The sequence below is a fragment of the Periplaneta americana genome, chromosome 11 (genome assembly GCF_040183065.1).
Source record: "Periplaneta americana isolate PAMFEO1 chromosome 11, P.americana_PAMFEO1_priV1, whole genome shotgun sequence".
Classification (NCBI taxonomy): Eukaryota; Metazoa; Arthropoda; class Insecta; order Blattodea; family Blattidae; genus Periplaneta; species Periplaneta americana.
The window spans coordinates 155,913,846-155,934,547 of NC_091127.1; the positions used below are offsets into that span (position 1 = coordinate 155,913,846).

General features: G+C 34.6%; 1 protein-coding gene across 2 annotated transcripts in view; it reads left to right on the forward strand.

Moving 5' to 3' along the window:
- LOC138709470 (1-acyl-sn-glycerol-3-phosphate acyltransferase alpha-like) overlaps nucleotides 1-20,702 on the forward strand; it is a 133,987-nt gene that overhangs the window by 100,043 nt on the left and 13,242 nt on the right. For both annotated transcript variants that reach the window (XM_069840255.1, XM_069840256.1), the window contains exon 2: nucleotides 19,303-19,508. In XM_069840255.1, the coding sequence (XP_069696356.1) occupies nucleotides 19,303-19,508 (206 nt within the window). The remainder of the gene's footprint in view (nucleotides 1-19,302; nucleotides 19,509-20,702) is intronic.

A 20,702-nucleotide genomic window follows, 5' to 3' on the forward strand; every position in this document is an offset into this window, starting at 1 on the left:
CCTTCTATAAAATTGAGTCGGTCAGAGCTTGGTGCCGACCACACCACCTCATTCTAGTGCCGAGGTCATGGAAAGCATGGGGCTCTACCTCCATGCCCCCCAAGTGCCTTCATGGCATGTTACGGGGATACCTTTACCCTTTACACCAATTGTAATACATAGTATTCAACAAATTGGTTAGCAATGTATACGTTCTTGTCAGCTGTTCGTTCCTGCACTCTATCGGCAGCGCGCTCGCTTACACGAAAGATGGACACATGACAACATTGCCCCCTTCTCTGTAAGCTGTCTGTATGTATATTATATGTATAATATAATGTATATTATATGCATGATTAGGCTAAAAATTGCTTAAATATGAACTACGCATGTTTTTATTCCCAAAAAGGCCCAAACATGCAAATATTTTATTTTATTTTATCAACATCTAGGTTATTTAGCGTCTGAATGATATGAAGGTGATAATGCCGGTGAAATGAGTCCGGGGTCCAGCACCGAAAGTTACCCAGCATTTGCTCGTATTGGGTTGAGGGAAAACCCCGGAAAAAACCTCAACCAGGTAACTTGCCCCGACCGGGATTCGAACCCGGGCCAAACATGCAAATATGCACGGGAAAAGTACACATATTTGGAACCGGAAAGTAATGAAATGGATAAGTACTAAGTTTTAGCTATGTCCTATGTTCCTATAAAAACATGCATTTGCATGGAATTCTCGTCTCTAGTAATAACCGTTTTAATGGTGCTTGTGTCACCTTAAGTACTGAACATCGCACACCAGCCAGCCCACGTATAGGAAGGGATTACATTAATACAATGACGCAAGCGCTAATAACATGTCTGCCTGCCAATCCTCTCGGAAATCGCTAGTCTAGTGCTGGAATGATGATGGGTGCATGGTAATGGGATATCCTTATTGCAGTGCATATGCGTGCGTGCGTGTTTGTGTGTGTGTGTGTGTGTGTGTGTGTGTGTGTGTGTGTGTGTGTGTAATTTGAAGGATTCGTTACACTTTCATCATATACAGCTATTTTGAAAAATTCTTCATCAAATTGCTAATATTGACGACTGTCATGCTATTAATTGCCTTTGTTTAATATTATACGTAAGTTAAGACGCAGCTTGGTAATTGAAGTAGAAATCAACGTCTTTAATTCGAACATGACTATAGTGCTATGTTGATGCCGTGGTCCCGTCTGTCTAGTAGAGTGGTCTTAACATTATCTATACCAGCTGTGACCAAAGCGGGTGTCGTGATTACATCGTGTAATCACAGACATTCAAACGGGTACGAGGAGTTTCCTGTGCATTTCTTTGTGTTTCACGTACTGAAGGCAAGTAGTGGCGGTATCATGTCGCTCTACAAACTCTGTCTCTACAAGCAGTAAGAGGTGGTTTCGTAAAGAATGAGAAGGAGAACTTTTTTTTTTCTCTCGGACAAAATGTAATATATGTTTACTTTGCTCAACGGCTCAATTAGGAGTATATAGAAACATTAATTGCCACGCTGAATAATGTACTCTTATTATTATTATTATTATTATTATTATTATTATTATTATTATTATTATTACTTACTGGCTTTTAAGGAACCCGGAGGTTCATTGCCACCCTCACATAAGCTCGCCATTGGTCCCTATCCTGAGCAAGATTAATCCAGTCTCTACCATCATATCTCACTTCCCTCAAATCCATTTTAATATTATCTTCCCATCTACGTCTCGGCCTCCCCAAAGGTCTTTTTCCCTCCGGCCTCCCAACTAACACTCTGTATGTATTTCTGGATTCGCCCATACGTGCTACATGTCCTGCCCATCTCAAACGTCTGGATTTTATGTTCCTAATTATGTCAGGTGAAGAATATAATGCGTGCAGCTCTGCGTTGTGTAACTTTCTCCATTCTCCTCTAACTTCATCCCTCTTAGCCCCAAATATTTTCCTAAGAACCTTATTCTCAAACACCCTTAATCTCTGTTCCTCTCTCAAAGTGAGAGTCCAAGTTTCACAACCATACAGAACAACCGGTAATACAACTGTTTTATAAATTCTAACTTTCAGATTTTTTGACAGAAGACTGGATGACAAAAGCTTCTCAACCGAATAATAACAGGCATTTCCCATATTTATCCTGTGTTTAATTTCCTCCCGAGTATCATTTATATTTGTTACTGTTGCTCCAAGATATTTGAATTTTTCCACCTCTTCGAAAGATAAATCTCCAATTTTTATAGTTCCATTTCGTACAATATTCTGGTCACGAGACGTAATCATATACTTAGTCTTTTCGGGATTTACTTCCAACCCTATCACTTTACTTGCTTCAACGAGAATTTCCGCGTTTTCCCTAATCTTTTGTGGATTTTCTCCTAACATATTTACGTCATCCGCATAGACAAGAAGCTGATGTAACCCATTCAACTCCAAACCCTGTCTATTATCCTGAACTTTCCTAATGGCTTATTCTAGAGCGAAGTTAAAAAGTAAAGGTGATAGTGCATCTCCCTGCTTTAGCCCGCAGTGAATTGGAAAAGCATTAGATAGAAACTGGCCTATTATTATTATTATTATTATTATTATTATTATTATTATTATTATTATTATTACTATTACTATTACTGACCACTAAGTACAATTCTGTACGAGCATGAATATTGATATTTTTAGATCTTCTCCCTAGAAGGGTAAAATTATTATGTTTTGTCTCAGTTTTAGTCTTCTTAATCTTTAGATGAGGGTAACTATTTATTAGTCATTCATTTAATAATAATAATAATAATAATAATAATAATAATAATAATAATAATAATAGTAATACTGTAAAAAAACTGATTCAATATTATGTGCCAACGAACTGTTAAACGCCAAGAATTGACATGTCTTAAATCATAGCCAGGAAGAGAAAGATGAGATAAATAAATGTAAGGAAGTCAGCTACCTAATGGGGTTTGAAATATCTCGTGCTCTAAAGCCTTTTAATAGAGCAGAATTTCTCAAAAGAGTAATGATTAAAATAGCTTAAATAACTTGTTCATAATGTTTTTATTTTTAAAAACTACGAATTTCTCGACCAAGTATCGAGAGAAAAATTTAGAAAATTCCTGATTATATTCAAGAGGAAGGTTAAAAAATAGAAGCAAGAAAAATCGTATATTATTCACTGGCTCTTGATGACAGCAGTGACATTACTGATACAGCAAAGCTTGAGATTTTTATCCGCGGGATTGATCAAGATGTTAGTACAGGAACCACCACTGGTTGTAGTTTTCATGCCAAGTATCTTTCCTCCGTCTCCTTACTTCATGGGCTGTTTGTCGCATGTGATCACTGCAGCTCGAGTTTTGGTCACCGCTGATCTATACACAGGGCCAAATTGAAATTAACCTGACGCAAGCAAGCCATGTAATTCTAGTGTAAATATCCCTAACCCCTGATCACATTTAACCATAGGCGGAGTTATGAGGGGGGCATGGGGAGACACTGCCCCCAAATTTGTCTGAACTCTTTTTTTTTTATTAACGTTAGAAAATATTGAATTCAAAAGATCTTTTTTTTTTTTTTGGCTTTTGTTTATGATTAATATTCTGTGCTTAAATTGACGAATTAATGTCTTCCGATCATGTGTCTGGACTATAATACTTATTTTAAAATTTTGAATGTAGGAATGGAAGCACTGTAATGTTTATTTTGTAACAGCTTGTACTTGTGTTAGAATCTGCAGGTTTTCAGGCCGCCACTTGGAGAAATATTTTATTATATTTTAAATCCACCACAGACAGATTAAAACATGTATTTAAACTGAATATAATGTATATTATATGCATGATTATGGTAAAAATTGCATTGTGCAGGTTTTTATTTCCGAAAAGGTCAAAACATGCAAACATGCACGGAAAAAGTAGGCTACACATATTTGGAATTGGATTTAATTAATTTAGTAGGTTATTTTACGACATTTTATCAACAGCTTGGGTTATTTAGCGTCTGAATGCGATGAAGGTGATAATGCCGGTGAAATGAGTCCGGGATCCAGCACCGAAAGTTACCCAGCATTTGCTCATATTGGGTTGAGGGAAAACCCCGGAAAAACCTCAACCAGGTAACTTGCCCCGACCGGGAATCGAACCCGGATTGAAACTGGAAGTAATGAAATGGATAAGTACTAAGTTTGAGCTATGTCCTATGTTCCTATAAAAACATGCATTTGCATGGAATTCTCGTATCTAATAATATTTAATTTGCTTCATACTCTTATATCAGCATTTTGGTCGTAGTAACAGTCCAACAATATTTAGTACATACTGCCATATTGATTTCAAGCTAGTCAGATATTTTGTAAAAGATGACAAGATGCATATACATTTCACAAAAGGTATTTTAACAAAGAAATTTTTATAAAAGAAAACCCATTATACTGTCATCTATACTAATAATAAATATGTAGCCGAAATTTTTCTGGTAATTTTCGATTTTCCAAAAAAAATTGGTCCTAACATATATAATTAACCACCCTGAAACCGAAAATCGCTTTTTTGAATTTTTTTATGTCTGTCTGTATGTTTGTTACCTTTTCACGCCATAACGGCTGAACCAATTTCGATGAAATTTGGAATATAAATTAAGTTCGTTGTAACTTAGATTTTAGGCTATATGGCATTCAAAATACATTATTTAAAAAGGGGGTTATAAGGGGGTCTGAATTAAATAAATCGAAATATCTCGCTTATTATTGATTTTTGTGAAAAATGTTACATAATAAAAATTTCTTTAAAAATAATTTCCGATAAGTTTTATTCTTTGAAAAAGTTTGATAGGACTGATATTTAATGAGATAAATGAGTTTCAAAATTAAAATAACTGCCATCTAAGGCGGTGTATTGAAATAAAAAACAAATGACTTCGTCTATAAGGGGCCTTGGTCAACAACAATCGAAAGCTATGAATCATAGCCTACAGAGAATGTTTCTGTGTTTGTATGAAGTAATATCGGAAGCTAAATTAACCGATTTGTGTAATTAATTATTATTTCACCATTGGAAAGTGTAGTTTCTCTATATGGACATAATGCTATAATGTTATTACAGTAACTTCGGAGTGAATTGAGGACAGGTAAGATTAAAATTGCTTCTTATGCACAAACAACTTGATAGGCTATTCTGTGTATTCGTTTCCTGTATGTCTTAAAATAATGTTTATCTCGGAGAATTAACGAACCACAAGAGTGTATTGATTTAGTATGCAGTAATAATATGTTAGATTAGCATACCATTATTTTATAATCCAAATTTTAACTATGCTCAATTGAATCGTGTTAAAATACATAAAATACATATGCATTAAATGCAATGCAAAAAAAATTGGGTAATGAGCCAAGCAGATTATGTTGCCCTGTTGTAAAATAAAATTTGTTCCTCCTGAGATTCAAGAGCCCCCATAACAAATTAAAAACTTACTTATCGGTGTACATCCGTTATCAACACATTTTTTATATAATATAATATAATATAATATAATATAATATAATATAATATAATTTAAGTTATTTGAAGGGTTCAGAACCATAGTGGGCCAAGCGCCATTTACTGAATACGTAGAAAACAAGGGTTAAAATTAAGTTATTATCATAATTCAATGGAAACATATAGCAAGTAAAATAAAGTGTACACATTAAATATAAATGATATGTCAATCTTCATTAAAGTATGGATGCATGTAATAAAAATTAAGAAACATGTTAAAGGAATTGTCATTGCACCAAATGAGTGTCTCTGGACCAAAATATCGCATTTTAATTATTTAAATACAATTTAAATTAAGTAACATATTAAACGATTTATCCTTCTATCAAACACGAATGTTCCCTGGATCAAATGTCCTATTTTAATTATGTAATTACTTTATATTTAATTCTAACGGGTGCAGCGGAGCGCACGGGTACGGCTAGTATTTTATATATGATTTCAGACATATTATACATAACGCATTACCAGCCTAAGGAACTAGAGGAAGTCTTCAACGGAGAATGAGAGTAACGGGGCTTTTCAGTCATATAGTTTCGTCATTTTATTTCGATTAACGATCTGTGACACTTTAACACGTACGTCAGTCTCAATGAGTCTGCACCTCTTAAAATGACACGTTTTGCAGAATGAAACCCGGGGTAGGGTGGACGATTTCAAGATAACAATGTGATGACTCATCAGCTTCCCTGCCCCTTGAAGTATCAGATGTCGAGGTCGCTGTGGTCCGTGGTTTTGTGTGAAACCTTATCCTCCCGTAAATCCTGCGATGTGCAAGCAGTCCACGTTGACTGTACCTTGATACAGCAGGTTCTCAAATGAAGACAACTTCAGAGCGCCACTTTTCAGGAAGGAAAAATAACCACTATGGCAATATGCTTAGGTCATTATAATTACTTACTTACTGGCTTTTAAGGAACCCGAAGGTTCATTGCCGCCCTCGCATAAGCCCGCCATTGGTCCCTATACTGAGCAAGATTAATCCAGACTCTATCATCATATCCCACCTCCCTCAAATCCATTTTAATATCTTCCAATCTACGTCTCGACCTTCCCAAAGGTCTTTTTCCCTCCGGCCTCCCAACTAACGATCTATATGCATTTCTGCATTCGCCCATACGTGCTACATGTCCTGCCCATCTCAAACGTCTGGATTTAATGTTCCTAATTATGTCAGGCGAACACAATGCGTACAGTTCTGCGTTGTGTAACTTTCTCCATTCTCCTCTTAGCCCCAAATATTTTCCTAAGCACCTTATTCTCAAACACCCTTAATCAATGTTCCTCTCTCAAAGTGAGAGTCCAAGTTTCACAACCACAAAGAACAACCGGTAATATAACTGTTTTATAAATTCTAACTTTCAGATTTTTTGACAGCAGACTGGATGATAAAAGCTTCTCAACAGGCATTTCCCATATTTATTCTGTGTTTAATTTCCTCCCGAGTATCATTTATATTTGTTACTGTTGCTCCCAGGTATTTGAATTCTTCCACTTCTTCAAAGGATAAATTTCCAATTTTTATATTTCCATTTCATACAATATCCTCGTCACGAGACATAATCATATACTTTGTCTTATTATTATTATTATTATTATTATTATTATTATTATTATTTTGTCAGCTGAATGAAGCTGTCTAGAAACAGATTCAGTATCCATCTGTGACAGGCATAATCAAAAAAACAGTAAAAAAGAACTTTTGTTTAAAATCGTACTTTATTGGTGTCCACTGATTTTGAGTAAAATATACCGGGTCATCATTTTGTTTTTACTAACATTTTTAACATTTAACATTTAAACTAAGAACTATTACGATTTTCAGTTTGATAATTTTCGTTAGGTTTTCATTTACTCAAATTACAGTACAGTGTTTTTACTCAGGAACTGAAGTATCCAGGCGGACGTATTCATTACGCAATGTATAGTATACTATCTACAGTTTATTAGCATACAATATGGAGAGTGCATTTAAACTTAAAAATAATCAAAATCTAGATATTTAAACAAATTTTTGAAAATGATGGCCGTTCATTTTGGAACAGACTTCAGTTCTTTTGTGTACGTATTATCGAAAACGTTTTTAAGTATATCGTCTCAAATTGAATGTATTGTTTCTGGAATGTAATTCGTTAATTCTTCTATTGTTGTAGGATGTTTATCAAACACAACTTTTACAGTAACCCCAAAAAAAAGAATGCAAAGCATCAATCGACATGGGGGAGGCCATAATCCTGTGCCTGCTCTATAATAGAGTACCTTACGTATTGTAAATTCAGTCTTCACTTCTGCCCGACCCGCACAAATAAATTTATTCAGATTGCTATCTACTGTCCGTCCAAATAGTTATATCACAGACTCATAGAAAGGGGGGGGGGAAATCACGTGACAGTTATTTAACGAGGCCCTTTTATTTAAATTTTTTAAACAGCTGTATAATATTATGTAGACGTCCAATTCCTGACAGCAAATATTTTTAGAAAAAGCTGACAGCCCAGCCACTAGCCTTTACAGAGGGGCCAGCAGAAATGGGTGAGAGAAACCGGAAAGCGACATAACCAAACGGACACAGTACCTGTGGGAAAATATGATTCAATTATGAATGCACTTTATTCACTGGAAAATACGACCATATTTCTGGAACGTACCATACTCACTCAGTACTGTATACTGTGACCGTAAGACGTCTGATTCCATACGCGGCCTTGGTTCTGTGTGAAGTACGGATGGAAGTTTACTAGTGGAAGGGGTGGGAGTGAAGTACATTAAAAGACTCAGGTACAATAAAATTGAAGTAAAAATAGAAGGGGAAATGTAAATTCGTCTGAAACTGGCAAACACATTGCATTTCGAAGGTAGGCCTGTGTATGTATGTATGTATGTATGTATGTATGTATGTATGTATGTATGTATGTATGTATGTATATGTATATGTATGTATGTATATGTATGTATGTATGCATGCATGCATGCATGTATGTATTTATTAACACTACAATTGGGTATACACCCGGTGGCAGTGATATATAATATACAATAATTACAGTTGCAGAAATAAAATAAAATAAACGTAAATCTATAAATATTAGGTGCAATAAATCTAGGACTATAAATAAAAACTATTCTATAATAACGCCTACGATAAGCAAAAGTAAATCTAACTTACAAGTACTTCTATTTCACCCAACTATTACCAATCTAAATAATTATATATCACCTTAATTAATTACAAAGCAACTTAATTACATATCATCATAATTAATTACATATCACCCTAATTTATTTACATATCAACTAAATTACATATCATCTTAATTAATTACATATCAACTTAATTATATATCAACTCAATTAGTTACATGACACGACTTAAATAATTACACTGCCCCTCCAATTACATTTTCAGTCTAATCTTCTCAACCTTTCCTTAAATGTATTGATTTTGAGAGGACCACTCTGAAAGATTGCCGCAGGTAAGCGTTCCAGTCTAATATTGTACGGTTAACAAAAGAAAATTTTGCCACGTCCGTTCTTTGTTTTCTACATTTAAACTTCCTAATATGATCAGGTCTGCCTAAGTACGATGGTGTTGCTAATCTACCATTGATATCGTTCCATGCATTGTGTCCCATTTGTGTCTTAAACAATGCGGTGAGTCTGGTTTTTCGTCGCCTTGATTTGAGAGATTCCCACCCTAAATCCTTTACTATCTCCTCACCATGTCCCTTCCCCATTTTGACATATTTTGCTGCTTTGCATTGAACCTTTTCTATTGAATCGATTTGGTTTCGTCTGTACGGATCCCAACCTACTGCTCCATATTCCGTAATTGGGCGAACAAGGGTTTTGTACGCTAATTCTTTTGACTTTCGGTTAGATTTCTTCAGAATACGCATAGAGAATGTAGTACTTTCCAGGCTTTCCTTGTGGTATTAGTGACTTGTTCCTCCCTCCCAGGTGTGATATTTTAATCGAACACGTAAACTCGTCCGCCTAGCGTTTATTTCTTTGCATTGGTAATATGTAAACTCGCCCGTCAAACGTTATTTATTAACATTGGCAACATACGAGCCATTTCAGAAATTATAGTGATTTAGATTACTGTAATTGTAGCAGATTTTGAAATAGCTATGCACTCTGTAATTTAAGTTCGTATGGCAACATACCGAAGTCATAGATTCTCGATTTCACATATTTTCACAAGCCGGGTGGCGAAATATTCAACATCTTCGATTAGCTGTGTAATACAGTAATAAGGCTGATATAGCGAAATGGTTAGAATATTGCTTTGGCCTTGTCTACTTGGAACCTGAGGATGTGGGCGAAGGTTTTGGATTGAGCTGTCATCAATACGACCAGAAGATGAACGGCTAGTAAAGTTTTCTGACTATTTGGTTGATAAGTACATATCAGAAGATGCTACATTACCTTCTTACATGGAACTCCAGTAGCGTTTGCCATACAACTAACGCATGTGAATCTTTTCATGCAAATTTCAACAAGAATTTTAATACTGCTCATGCAAACATTTACGATTTTATCAACGTTTTAAAATAATTTCAGACAGAAACGTACATCAAGCTACAAATTATAAATACACAGTGAATAATTAAACGAGCTACCAGGAATAAGCAACTGCGTGTATGCAAAGCCCTAGAAAATTATAAAGCAGGAAATTTGTCCATGGTAGATTTTATTAAAATTACTTATCATTTTAATCCAAGATAAGTTTGTCCAGTCGGCCTGGGTGGCGCAGATGGTTAAGACACCTGGCCTCTGTGCCCGAGGTTTTTTTTTAAATATTTGTCCATGGTAGATTTGATTAAAAGTACTTATCATTTAATCCAAGATAAGTTTGTCTAGTCGGCCTGGGTAGTGCAGATGGTTAAGACACCTGACGTCTGTGCCCGAGGTTTTTTTAATATTTGTCCATGGTAGATTTGATTAAAAGTACTTCTTTTCATGAGAAACATTTTTAACCATGCCACTTGCCAGTCCTAAGCCTGGATAAAATGGGAAGGAAAATGTTCTCTTTAGCATTCGGACGAGTTTACATTTCCATGATACTGACATTAAGTAGGTATGCGGACGAGTTTACACTTCCATGATATCGATATTTAGTAGGAATGCGGACGAGTCTACATGACGTCAGATTATAGGTAATTATTTGCATCGGACGAATTTAATAATAATAATTCTTTATTTATACTGGCAGAGTTAAGGCCATAGGGCCTTCTCTTACACTCTACCAGGTCACAAAGTATACAATCAATGAAAAATTTAACAAGAAGTTAAAGAACAGAATACTAAACATATTACAAAAAAATAATGATAATAGCATAATAAATCGACACTAAACAACATGAAAATAATACCATAATAAAAAAAAAGAAAGTAAAATACATTGAAATATAGTAAAAGCAACTCATTTAGTACAAATAATTAATATGAAGAACGTACGGAAGAATATAACAAAATGGAATGTAACAAAATAAAAAAAGAAATACGAAAATTAAATAAAATTCACAATAAAAAGGGTATGATAATAAATTCATCTGGTGATCAAGATAACAAAAAGGGGAGAGGAAGAAAAAATATATTTATATATTTTTATAAAACTATCGCAGAGAAAGGGGCTTATAACTGAAAGGAATCAGAATTTAAAAAATGCAATTTTAGTTTATTTTTTAAACTAGACAATGTCCGTCAGTCTCTGACATGTTGTGGTAGAGAGTTCCAGAGATGAGCTGCAAAGACGGTAAAAGATGAAGAGTAGAAGGATGTTCTGTGTTTAGGAATGGAGAGTGTGATATTTACAGTTTCTCATTAAAATGATGTCCCTATAGTTGTTTGCGATTTTACAGGGATTTGTATTTTTCGAATAGGGGTCAAGAACCGGTAGGCGCGGGGGGGGGGGGGAGTCGAAAACAAAAATCTTGCTCAAATGTGGGTCGCACTTTCATAAAGTTTGGGAATCACTTTTGTAAATGATATGAAATGAGAAGGTCGAGAGTGTTAGATGAATGAAAGAGGGAAATGGTAGTAACCCGAGAAAACCATCAGGTAACACACAATTCCACCTCTATCAGACCGAGGATCTTTGAAGTCTTACTAGAATTGGTTACAAGTCTTTGAACACATACAGTACAATATTTGTACTGTTGTGATATTTATAATTAACATTTTAAAAGTCTTTATGCTCGACCATGCCGAAATGTAGTAATTATACACCTGGTAGCAGCCCTTTAATGGACCTCATTAAAGTACACCTATTCATTAAAGTTCAGGTTTTCCACCAATCAAAAAGCACCATTGTAGCAATATGAAAGCGCAAGTATAGATTATTCTCGGATATGCAATCGAAAGACAACTAGCAAAACGTCACGGAGGCTGGAAATCCAATACTGTCGCAGAAGGTTGTACTGTTGTGATATTTATAATTCACATTTTAAGGCCCAATTGTATAAAACGCCCTCACTAAAGATCAACTTTGACCGAAGATCGGAAAGTGAACCAAGTTCAGACACTTCTTCTATTGTATAAAACTTTTCTGCGATCAAATTACCTTGCTTCAAATGCAATCTAAGTTCAAGTGATAAGGATTTGGCAACATCGCATAAACAGGTGAAGTATGTGATGCGCGGGCATGGTGTACAGGTTTGCTCAGTGTTGCCAATTTAGCGACTTTAACTCTTTTTCAACGACAATTTCTTTTAACTGTTATATGGCTTAAATAGGGATTTAGCGACCTTTTTAGCACCCCATAGTGACAAAATTTAATCTTTCTTTGTTGATAATGAGAAATCTAACGACTTTCCAATTACTTTTTTGCGACTTTCCGTACACTCTGTTGGAGACACTGGTTTGTTTTGTGCATTGTAAATAATGGCGGACAATAAGAAGAAGAAGATTGACCGTTCTCCAAATTGTTATGTTATGGTGTTTGATACTGCTAAACATAATAAAGCTTTATAAAACGACAATTTTCGTTTAATAATACAGTTAATTGAAAATTTATGAATGTACCTATCATATCCATTAATAATTAATGGTTGTTATAAACATAATATAATTATAGGTTATGTTATTTGATACTGCTGGACACGATAAAGCCTTATAAAATATAAGAATGTTTGTGTATTAAGGCAAGAAATTGAATATATATATATATATATATATATATATATATATATATATATATATATATATATATATATATATATATATATATAGGGGAGAGTCGGGTAGTATCGGACATGGGTAATATCGGACAGTGCTTTTCTTTCATCTACCACCATATGGTAGCACCTGAATGACATGGTTACGTTTCTCTATGCGACATCACAGAAACGTAACCATGTCAATCAGGTACTATCATCGTGTGGTATATGAAAGAAACTCACTGTCCGATATTACCCGATGTCCGATACTACCCGACTCTCCCCTATATATATATATATATATATATATATATATATATATATATATATATATATATATAAATGTATCTACCATATCTATTAATATTAATAATAATGGTTATTCTTTTTACACAATCTGCCACTCGTATTTTCAAACAGAAAAGAAATAATAAGAAAATAAATAAATAAAATAAATAATCTAACTTAATCGGAGAAATTTCTTCAGTCAAAGTTGACTTTAGTTTAAGACAAATTAATCTCAGATTAGACTTTATACAACACAAAATTCCAAGTTCATCTAGAACGAGGATCAATTTAACCTCTGATCTAAGATTAAATGGTTTATACAATCGGCCCTAAAAGTCTTTCTATTTACAGCATTAACTCAGTTGTTATAGTCATATGATTTTCTGTTTTCCTCTGTATCAAGAAAAATTGCATTCAGTTTTAATCTCTAGAATATTTCTGATCATGAAGTTTCAATTCGCTCGGTGTACACGGTTTCTGACGCTAAATTTTAGAAGCGGGCTTCTTCGTACCTACTCTTTCATGGAAGAGTTCCAAATTGCCGTTGGAGAACACAACTCTTGTCATCTCTGATAAACATCTCTGGAAACCGAGAACATTTCTGAAGTCGAGTAGTGAATATCTTATCAGTTTAAGTTCACGGCCACACAATGGTCAATAGTCATGCGTCCAAGGTTCCTAGACGGCGTGATTGTCACGGCCATTGTGGTAGGGCGCAGTGGATGCGATTAGGGGAATACGTGTAAGAGTGATGTGACTCACAGTGAATTGGAACCAATAAATAAGACTCGCAGAACACTCTATTTTCTTGAATATTAATGAAATTGCTCCATAATAAAAAATTTAATCCCACTCAACTATATCCCATTTCAGTTTGGTTGATAGCCTTTCCCCTCTACTCACACTCTCTTCTATCAGTGAAGGGGAAGATGCTACTGTCCATTTCACAAACATTCGACTAATTGACTTTCTAAATCAGTCTTGCGATGGAGACTAATAATTGCGAGCGAGAGCTATTTTATGCCCGCTGCGCGCGCGCGGAGCTCTTTTACCTGTAAACATTGCTAAAGGATGTACAGATCTTAGAACACAGCGCATCATGACGGAACGGAAGCTCTTAAAGCTTTCAAGGAAGAGTGGAAGATACAATATTTATGCTTCGAACATGGTGATGAAGTCCAGTGTTTGTTGTGTAAAAAAAATATCATTTGCAAAAAAAGCAACATAAAACGGCATTATGAGACGCAACATGAAAAAAAAAAATATAGGTATTATTCAGGAGAAAAGAGAAATAAATTGATTTCGGAATTGACATCGAAGGTAAATTAATTTACATTTGGGTTAGTAGATAGTATCTAGATTCCTTTTATTTCTTTATTTTAAATGCATTGTTGATGTTTTATTTGTTGCTTGTTTCTTGATATTTACTTTTATTAGACTACGTGTTTCTTTAATTTAGAAATAATATTTTATATTTGATTGCACTTTAACTTATACTATTACTAAATTCAAAATGCTAATTTACGTTTATTCCAATAACTATTTGCAGGATTTTGAGCAAATATGAACTAAACATTTTGAAAACTTTGATGCAAGGAGCTTTTTTAGTAACGTCAATATAAAATAACTTAAAAATATAATTTCAAAACTATTAGAGCTAATTGCACCAAATTTTGTACAGATGATATTATTATAGATCTGTTTATATAGTTTAAATTTCACAAATTTTGGCCGAAATTGTGGAAGTTTTAAAAGTCATACATATCCCCTTAAATCATTGACCCCAAAAATTACGATGGCTCTCAATATCTTAATTTAATCAATTTGTTTTTTTCGTGTTACATGCATCTCGCAAATCACCCTAAGAATACTCATTACATAATCACTACTGGCAAGTAAGGACTACATTTTCACAATCACACAATCAATATACTCTATTTCAATCAATATTGCCAGTATTATTTTTTCAACAAATACCCAAAAGTAGGCCTACTTAGAGATCACACACGTCGAGCAGGTAGACCCTATTAGTTTCTCCTAACCAATGAAGTGAAGTATTTACATAATAAATAATTGCTTTTAACAATAAAATGGTTTACATACAATTAACTTTTCCTATTTCTCTTTTTGTTCCTAAAAAGCCTTCCCTTTGCGATTTGTTTCTATAAGTATAGCCCTATTACACAGCCAGAAAGTTAGTAACGCAAGTTATTGTAATAATTGCTGCCTTTATTCGCTGCATGTGCATGTACATCCCTGTGTCTACGTTACAGTGGATGCGCTATGCGCTCGTGATGAAGGTCGAGCTCTTCTACCATGATTGGGAGCTAATATCGTCTCATCCTTGTTCTATATAGTGACAAATTTTACTTCTGAAAGGGTTTACCAGTACTCTATATTTCGAAAGTCCGTACTAAGCATTTATTATATTGAATTTTATTGCTGTTTATATTAACTGACACATTAAAAAGCTACTGACAGCAGAAGATAAATGTTTTCTTCACCGCTAGTTGCTGCTCTACAGCATACACAACGGGACAATCTGCACTGTGTCGCTCCCCCCTGACTTCATAATAAAAAACTGACATTCCTAAATGTAATTAATTATTAGTTGAAAATATTGTAAGAACTATACAAAAATATACTCTAACATGTAATTGTCAAACATCTGTGACACTGTATTTTATATTCACTTATGTACTTTATTTAATATTTTATTTTCTAGTGTGAACAGCTTGGGGGGTGCAGGTATAAAAGGTAACAGCTACCGATCTGTCACTGACTGACTCAGGGCAAGTAGAAGGGGAAAGAAATGACTTTACATCCTCTCAACTTATATGAAATGTCGTTTAGGTAAGGTTTCCAAAGGCAAAAAATGTTAAACAGTAGCATTTAGGGTGTGACATTTAAGTGCTTCACAAGAAAATTGTTTACATAAAGTGGAATTTACATTATAGCTAGATTAAATTACTTACAAATAATTAATATCATGAACATTTGCGGTAAATTTAAGAAGGCAAAGGAATTTTTTAAAGAAAAAAAATTCAATTGTAGTTTCAATTCACGTGCAAGGTCGCCGTAAAATCTGCAGAGAATTCTTCAAAAATAGTAACGAAATTTCTTTTATGGTTGTTAATGGGACTCCAAATTTACGACAGAATGACACGAATTGTTTGCTATTTTCCCTCTTGCGCCCACCATTAAACCGATGACTACTGTATCTCTGACTTTATGCGATGTTTTGTAATAAGGGATATATACAGAGTGAATCGTAAGTAATGTCATTAATTTCAGGGTGTTATTCTGTGAGATATTTCAAACAAAAAGTTAAACACAATTCTGCTCGTTTTTGCTTCTTTTTCGAGATAAAAATTGTTTTATATGAAACATTTCATAGCGTGTTTTGGGTAAGCCATTGATTGAATTCCCAATATGCTCAGTAAATTTAAGAGAGCAGTGTATTATGATGATAAATGCTTGAAAGAATTTTAGTTTTGTCCTTTAAATGTGCATAAATTTGATCCGAACAAATACAACGTTGTAAAATTCCTTTGTAGAACGAAAAGTTACATTTAAATAATTGATTAAATGGCGATCTTACTCGTGTTAATTGTGTAAGCATGTGCGGCTTACAGCTGTTTCGGTGCTTCTTCACACCATCCTCAGAGCCTACTAGATCTCGGCGTCATCTCGAACTTCGCTGCCTGTTGTGTGGGTGCGTTCGATTGTTGAAATATGTTTTAAAATAATGTGTGTGTTCTGAAATTGATCTATGTGTTGAGAATTTGATCAGGGTGTGTTTTAGTGTGTCTGCATTTTTCATATTGTTCTAGTGTGTTGAGTTTTTGGTTTTTGGGTTGTATGTGTAGGATTTCCATGTCTGTATTTATGTTATTGTATGTGTGGTTAGCATTAGTTATGTGTTCGGCGTATGTAGATGTATTGTGTCCTCTGGTTATTGCTTTAATGTGTTCTTTGTATCGAGTTTGGAATGATCTGCCTGTTTGTCCAATGTAGAAACTGTCACAATTATTGCATGTGCGTTTGTATACGCCTGTGTGGTTGTATTTATTTGTTTGTGTTGTTTGTGTGTTGAGATGTCCTTGTAGTGTGTTTTTTGTTCTGTATGCTATGTTGTATTTCTGTTTTCTGAATGAGGATGCGATCTTGTGTGTGTTTTTGTTTTCGTATGTTAGTGTGACGTATTTCTTGTGTTCTTGTGTTTGTGTTGTGTTTTGTGTGTTTTCGTGTTTGTTGAATTTTTGTTTTGTCTTCCTTATGATGTTGTCTATTATGTTTGGTTTGTAACCATTTTCTTGTGCTATGTATTTGATTGTGTTCACTTCTTCATTGTAGTGTTGTTGGCTCTTGGGTATGTTAAGTAATCTGTGTATCATTGTCCTGAAAGCAGCATGTTTGTGTTGTGTGGGGTGGTTAGATGTGTTGTGTATGTGTGTGGTTGGTTTTCTGTATATTTTGAAGGTGTGTTTGTTGTAAACTTTTGTTATGGCGATGTCTAGGAACTTTATGGAGTTGTTGTTTTCAAGTTCCAGTGTGTATTGGAGTTTTGGGTGTATTTTGTTTATGTTCATTCATTTCATTCATTTATTTTATTCCATAGATCTTACATGAGCAATGAAGCTTTAAGATGTGGAACATGTCAACATTTTACAATATTACAATTACAATTTTTACAAATGTTTATAGTTTTACAATTTAGTAATTTTCTACAATTTTTACAATTTTGTACAATTTTTTTACATTTTTTTTTACATTTTGGCGAGATGTAGTGAGATGAGATGAGGTCCGAGGATTCGCCAAAATATTACCCGGCATTTGCCTTTTCGGTGGGGGAAACCTCGGAAAAACCCAACCAGGTAATCAAATCAAAGGGGTTGATGCCAAGGACTCGCCATAGACCATCCGGCTTCAGTCCCACGGCTGGGGAAAACCTCCGAAGAAACCAAAGTCCAAAGGGGGATCCAACCCAAGCCCGAACGCAGCTCCGGATCAGCAGCCCAGCGAGTCTGTCGACTGAGCTACATCGATGGCTCTACTAAAAGTATACAATACATAGCCAATCAGATTATTAAATTTACAAACGCAAACGATCATTCATAAGTTGAGCTATATTATAATACAAAACAATTTAATTAAATTTAAGGCATAAACAATTCAACCAGTTGTGATATAGAGAAATTGATAATACATATCATGCAAACTACTTCAAATTACAAACACAAACAATTTATCAGTAGAGCTATATAGATTACTATTCAATTTAAAGCATATACAATTCATCGGCCAAAACTATACAAATATATACAATACAAAGTAGCATACTTTCATTAAGCTATACAAATTTGTGCAATTAATATCAAGTAGATTAATTCAATTTATAATCATAAACAATTCATCAGTTGAGCTATACATATTACCATTCAATTTACAGTAGGTCTATATACAATTCATTAGTAGAGCTACACAGACTAGTAATAATTTTAAGAACATATACAATTCATCAGCCAAACTATACAAACATATACAATCAAATTAGTTCAATTTACAAACTTATTTTCGTTAAGCTATACAATTCATATGAAGTAGATTAATTCAATTTATAAGCTTAAACAATTCATCAGTTGACCTATACAGTATACTATTCAATTTACAGTACATACAATTCATCAGTTATGCTAAACAAAAAATACAATACATAGTAAACAGATTAAGTCAATATAAAAACATATTTTAGTTGAGCTATATAAAATTGTACATGTCATTTAAGTAGAATAATTCAATTCACAAGTATTGGTGTAGTTTGTGTATTTGTCGTTTGTTTCCTTTGTATAGTATGAGCATGTCGTCTAGGTATCTATGCCAGTATATTATGTTGTCTGCATATTTGTTGTGTTCATTGTTGAGTATGTATGTTTGTTCTATGTATGTTGCGTAAAAATATCTCTGCTAGTATGCTAGATATGGGTGATCCCATTGGCAATCCTTCTGTTTGGGTGTAGTATTTGTTGTTGTGTGTGAAATAGTTTTGCTTTGTTATGATGTCTGTGATTTGGATGATTTCTTCGATGTGTTCTTGTGGTGTGTTGTTGTCTATGAGCATTTGTTTTTGTATCTGTAATGTGTCTTGTATCGGTAGATTCAACATGTTTTATTTTAAGTTTTGTTTGAAATATCTCAAAGAATAAGCCTTGAAATTAATAACATTATTTACGGTTCATTCTGTGTACATTGAATGGAATCGGCAGCCTGTTCAGTATCATCGATCCACGTTTCAGCGAACGCTGCTTCTCATGCATGGTTTTCTGCTACTCTTGCAGGTCATGGGGTTGCTGGGACTACTGGCGTGGACCGTGCTTCCTATTCTGATCGTGCTGTTGATCCTGAGCCTGCCGTTCCTGTACGACACAAAAGGAGCCGTCTATTACCACACCCGCTTCGCTTTCTACATCCTGTCTGTCTCTCTCGTGGCGATAGTGTGCATTCCGCTGTACTGCCTCAACCCCTTGAACGTCAAGAATATATTGTGAGTACCAGCAGAACAATAAACGACAGAGTATACTTTTTAATAACTGAGATGTTTTGCTTGTTGTAGCAAAAGATAATGGCAATGAAGATATAAACATGTCGCCATTAAGATCATTAGCTTCAAAGATTTGGTTTCAGCCTGTTGTGTTTTCATTTTTGGAAATTTTTGAACCAACACGAGGAGATTCTGTTTGAGGAGAATGGTAGTTATGCATTAAGATACCATATAGCAGCGGTGGCGAAAATGTGATCTTGCGCCGAGCCACTGGGTAACCTGCAATGTGCATAGCACCTATGGAGGAAGGCGGACACCCGAAGGGGAAGTGAAGCAACTGTCTGACTTATTAACGGATTTTCATTTTCCTTACGTCTAGCACTTAAAATTTTATACAGTACAAGGCTACAAACTAATGTTTAGTACGTGTAACGAAGAAAGAAATGAACAAGAAAACATAGGACACATTATCACAACCTAAAATTAATTGTCTTCAGAATGTCTTTGCGACAGAGTTTCAAAATCAGGAATTATGTCACTAACTGCCAGTCGTAGTTGATCACAAAGGTATTTTTCTGTCAGTCGTGATCTAAATTTGGTTTTTACTATTTTCATTGTTGAAAATAATTTTTCACAAACGTAAGTTGTAGCGAACATGGCTTCAGAAGAGCAAGCGAAAGAACGAAGCTTCTGATGTTTTTTTTTTTTTGGCAAAGATTTGAAAAGTCCAACATTTTTGTCAAGTCCTTACTAGCTTTCATTTAACATCACATTGTAAATCTGTGACTTTAAATTGAAGATCTAACCGCATTATTCGTACATCTGCTGAAAAAGGATCGACGTACGATGATGATGATGATGATGATAACAATTAACCTTTTAATGTTTCATCAGTAACATGTAGTATAATGCCTTTTTATGTTATACAACCGTTTTCCTCGTAATACTTGTGAACAAATCATACATTTAATATTCTCCTCATATTGGCAGAAAAAAAAGCGTCCTCCCATCCTACTTGAAACTTTCGTTTTTGTAGAGGTACATGGTTTCGAGAGAGACATTGCGACGTTATGCCACTCGCAGGTCCGAGACAAATACAAATGGAATGGAGTTTGACTCCAGTGAGTGAGAGGGTGGGGATTGAGAGGTAGGAAGCGCATAGCTATCATTGCGAGCCACAATGTGCTCCTAAGTCAC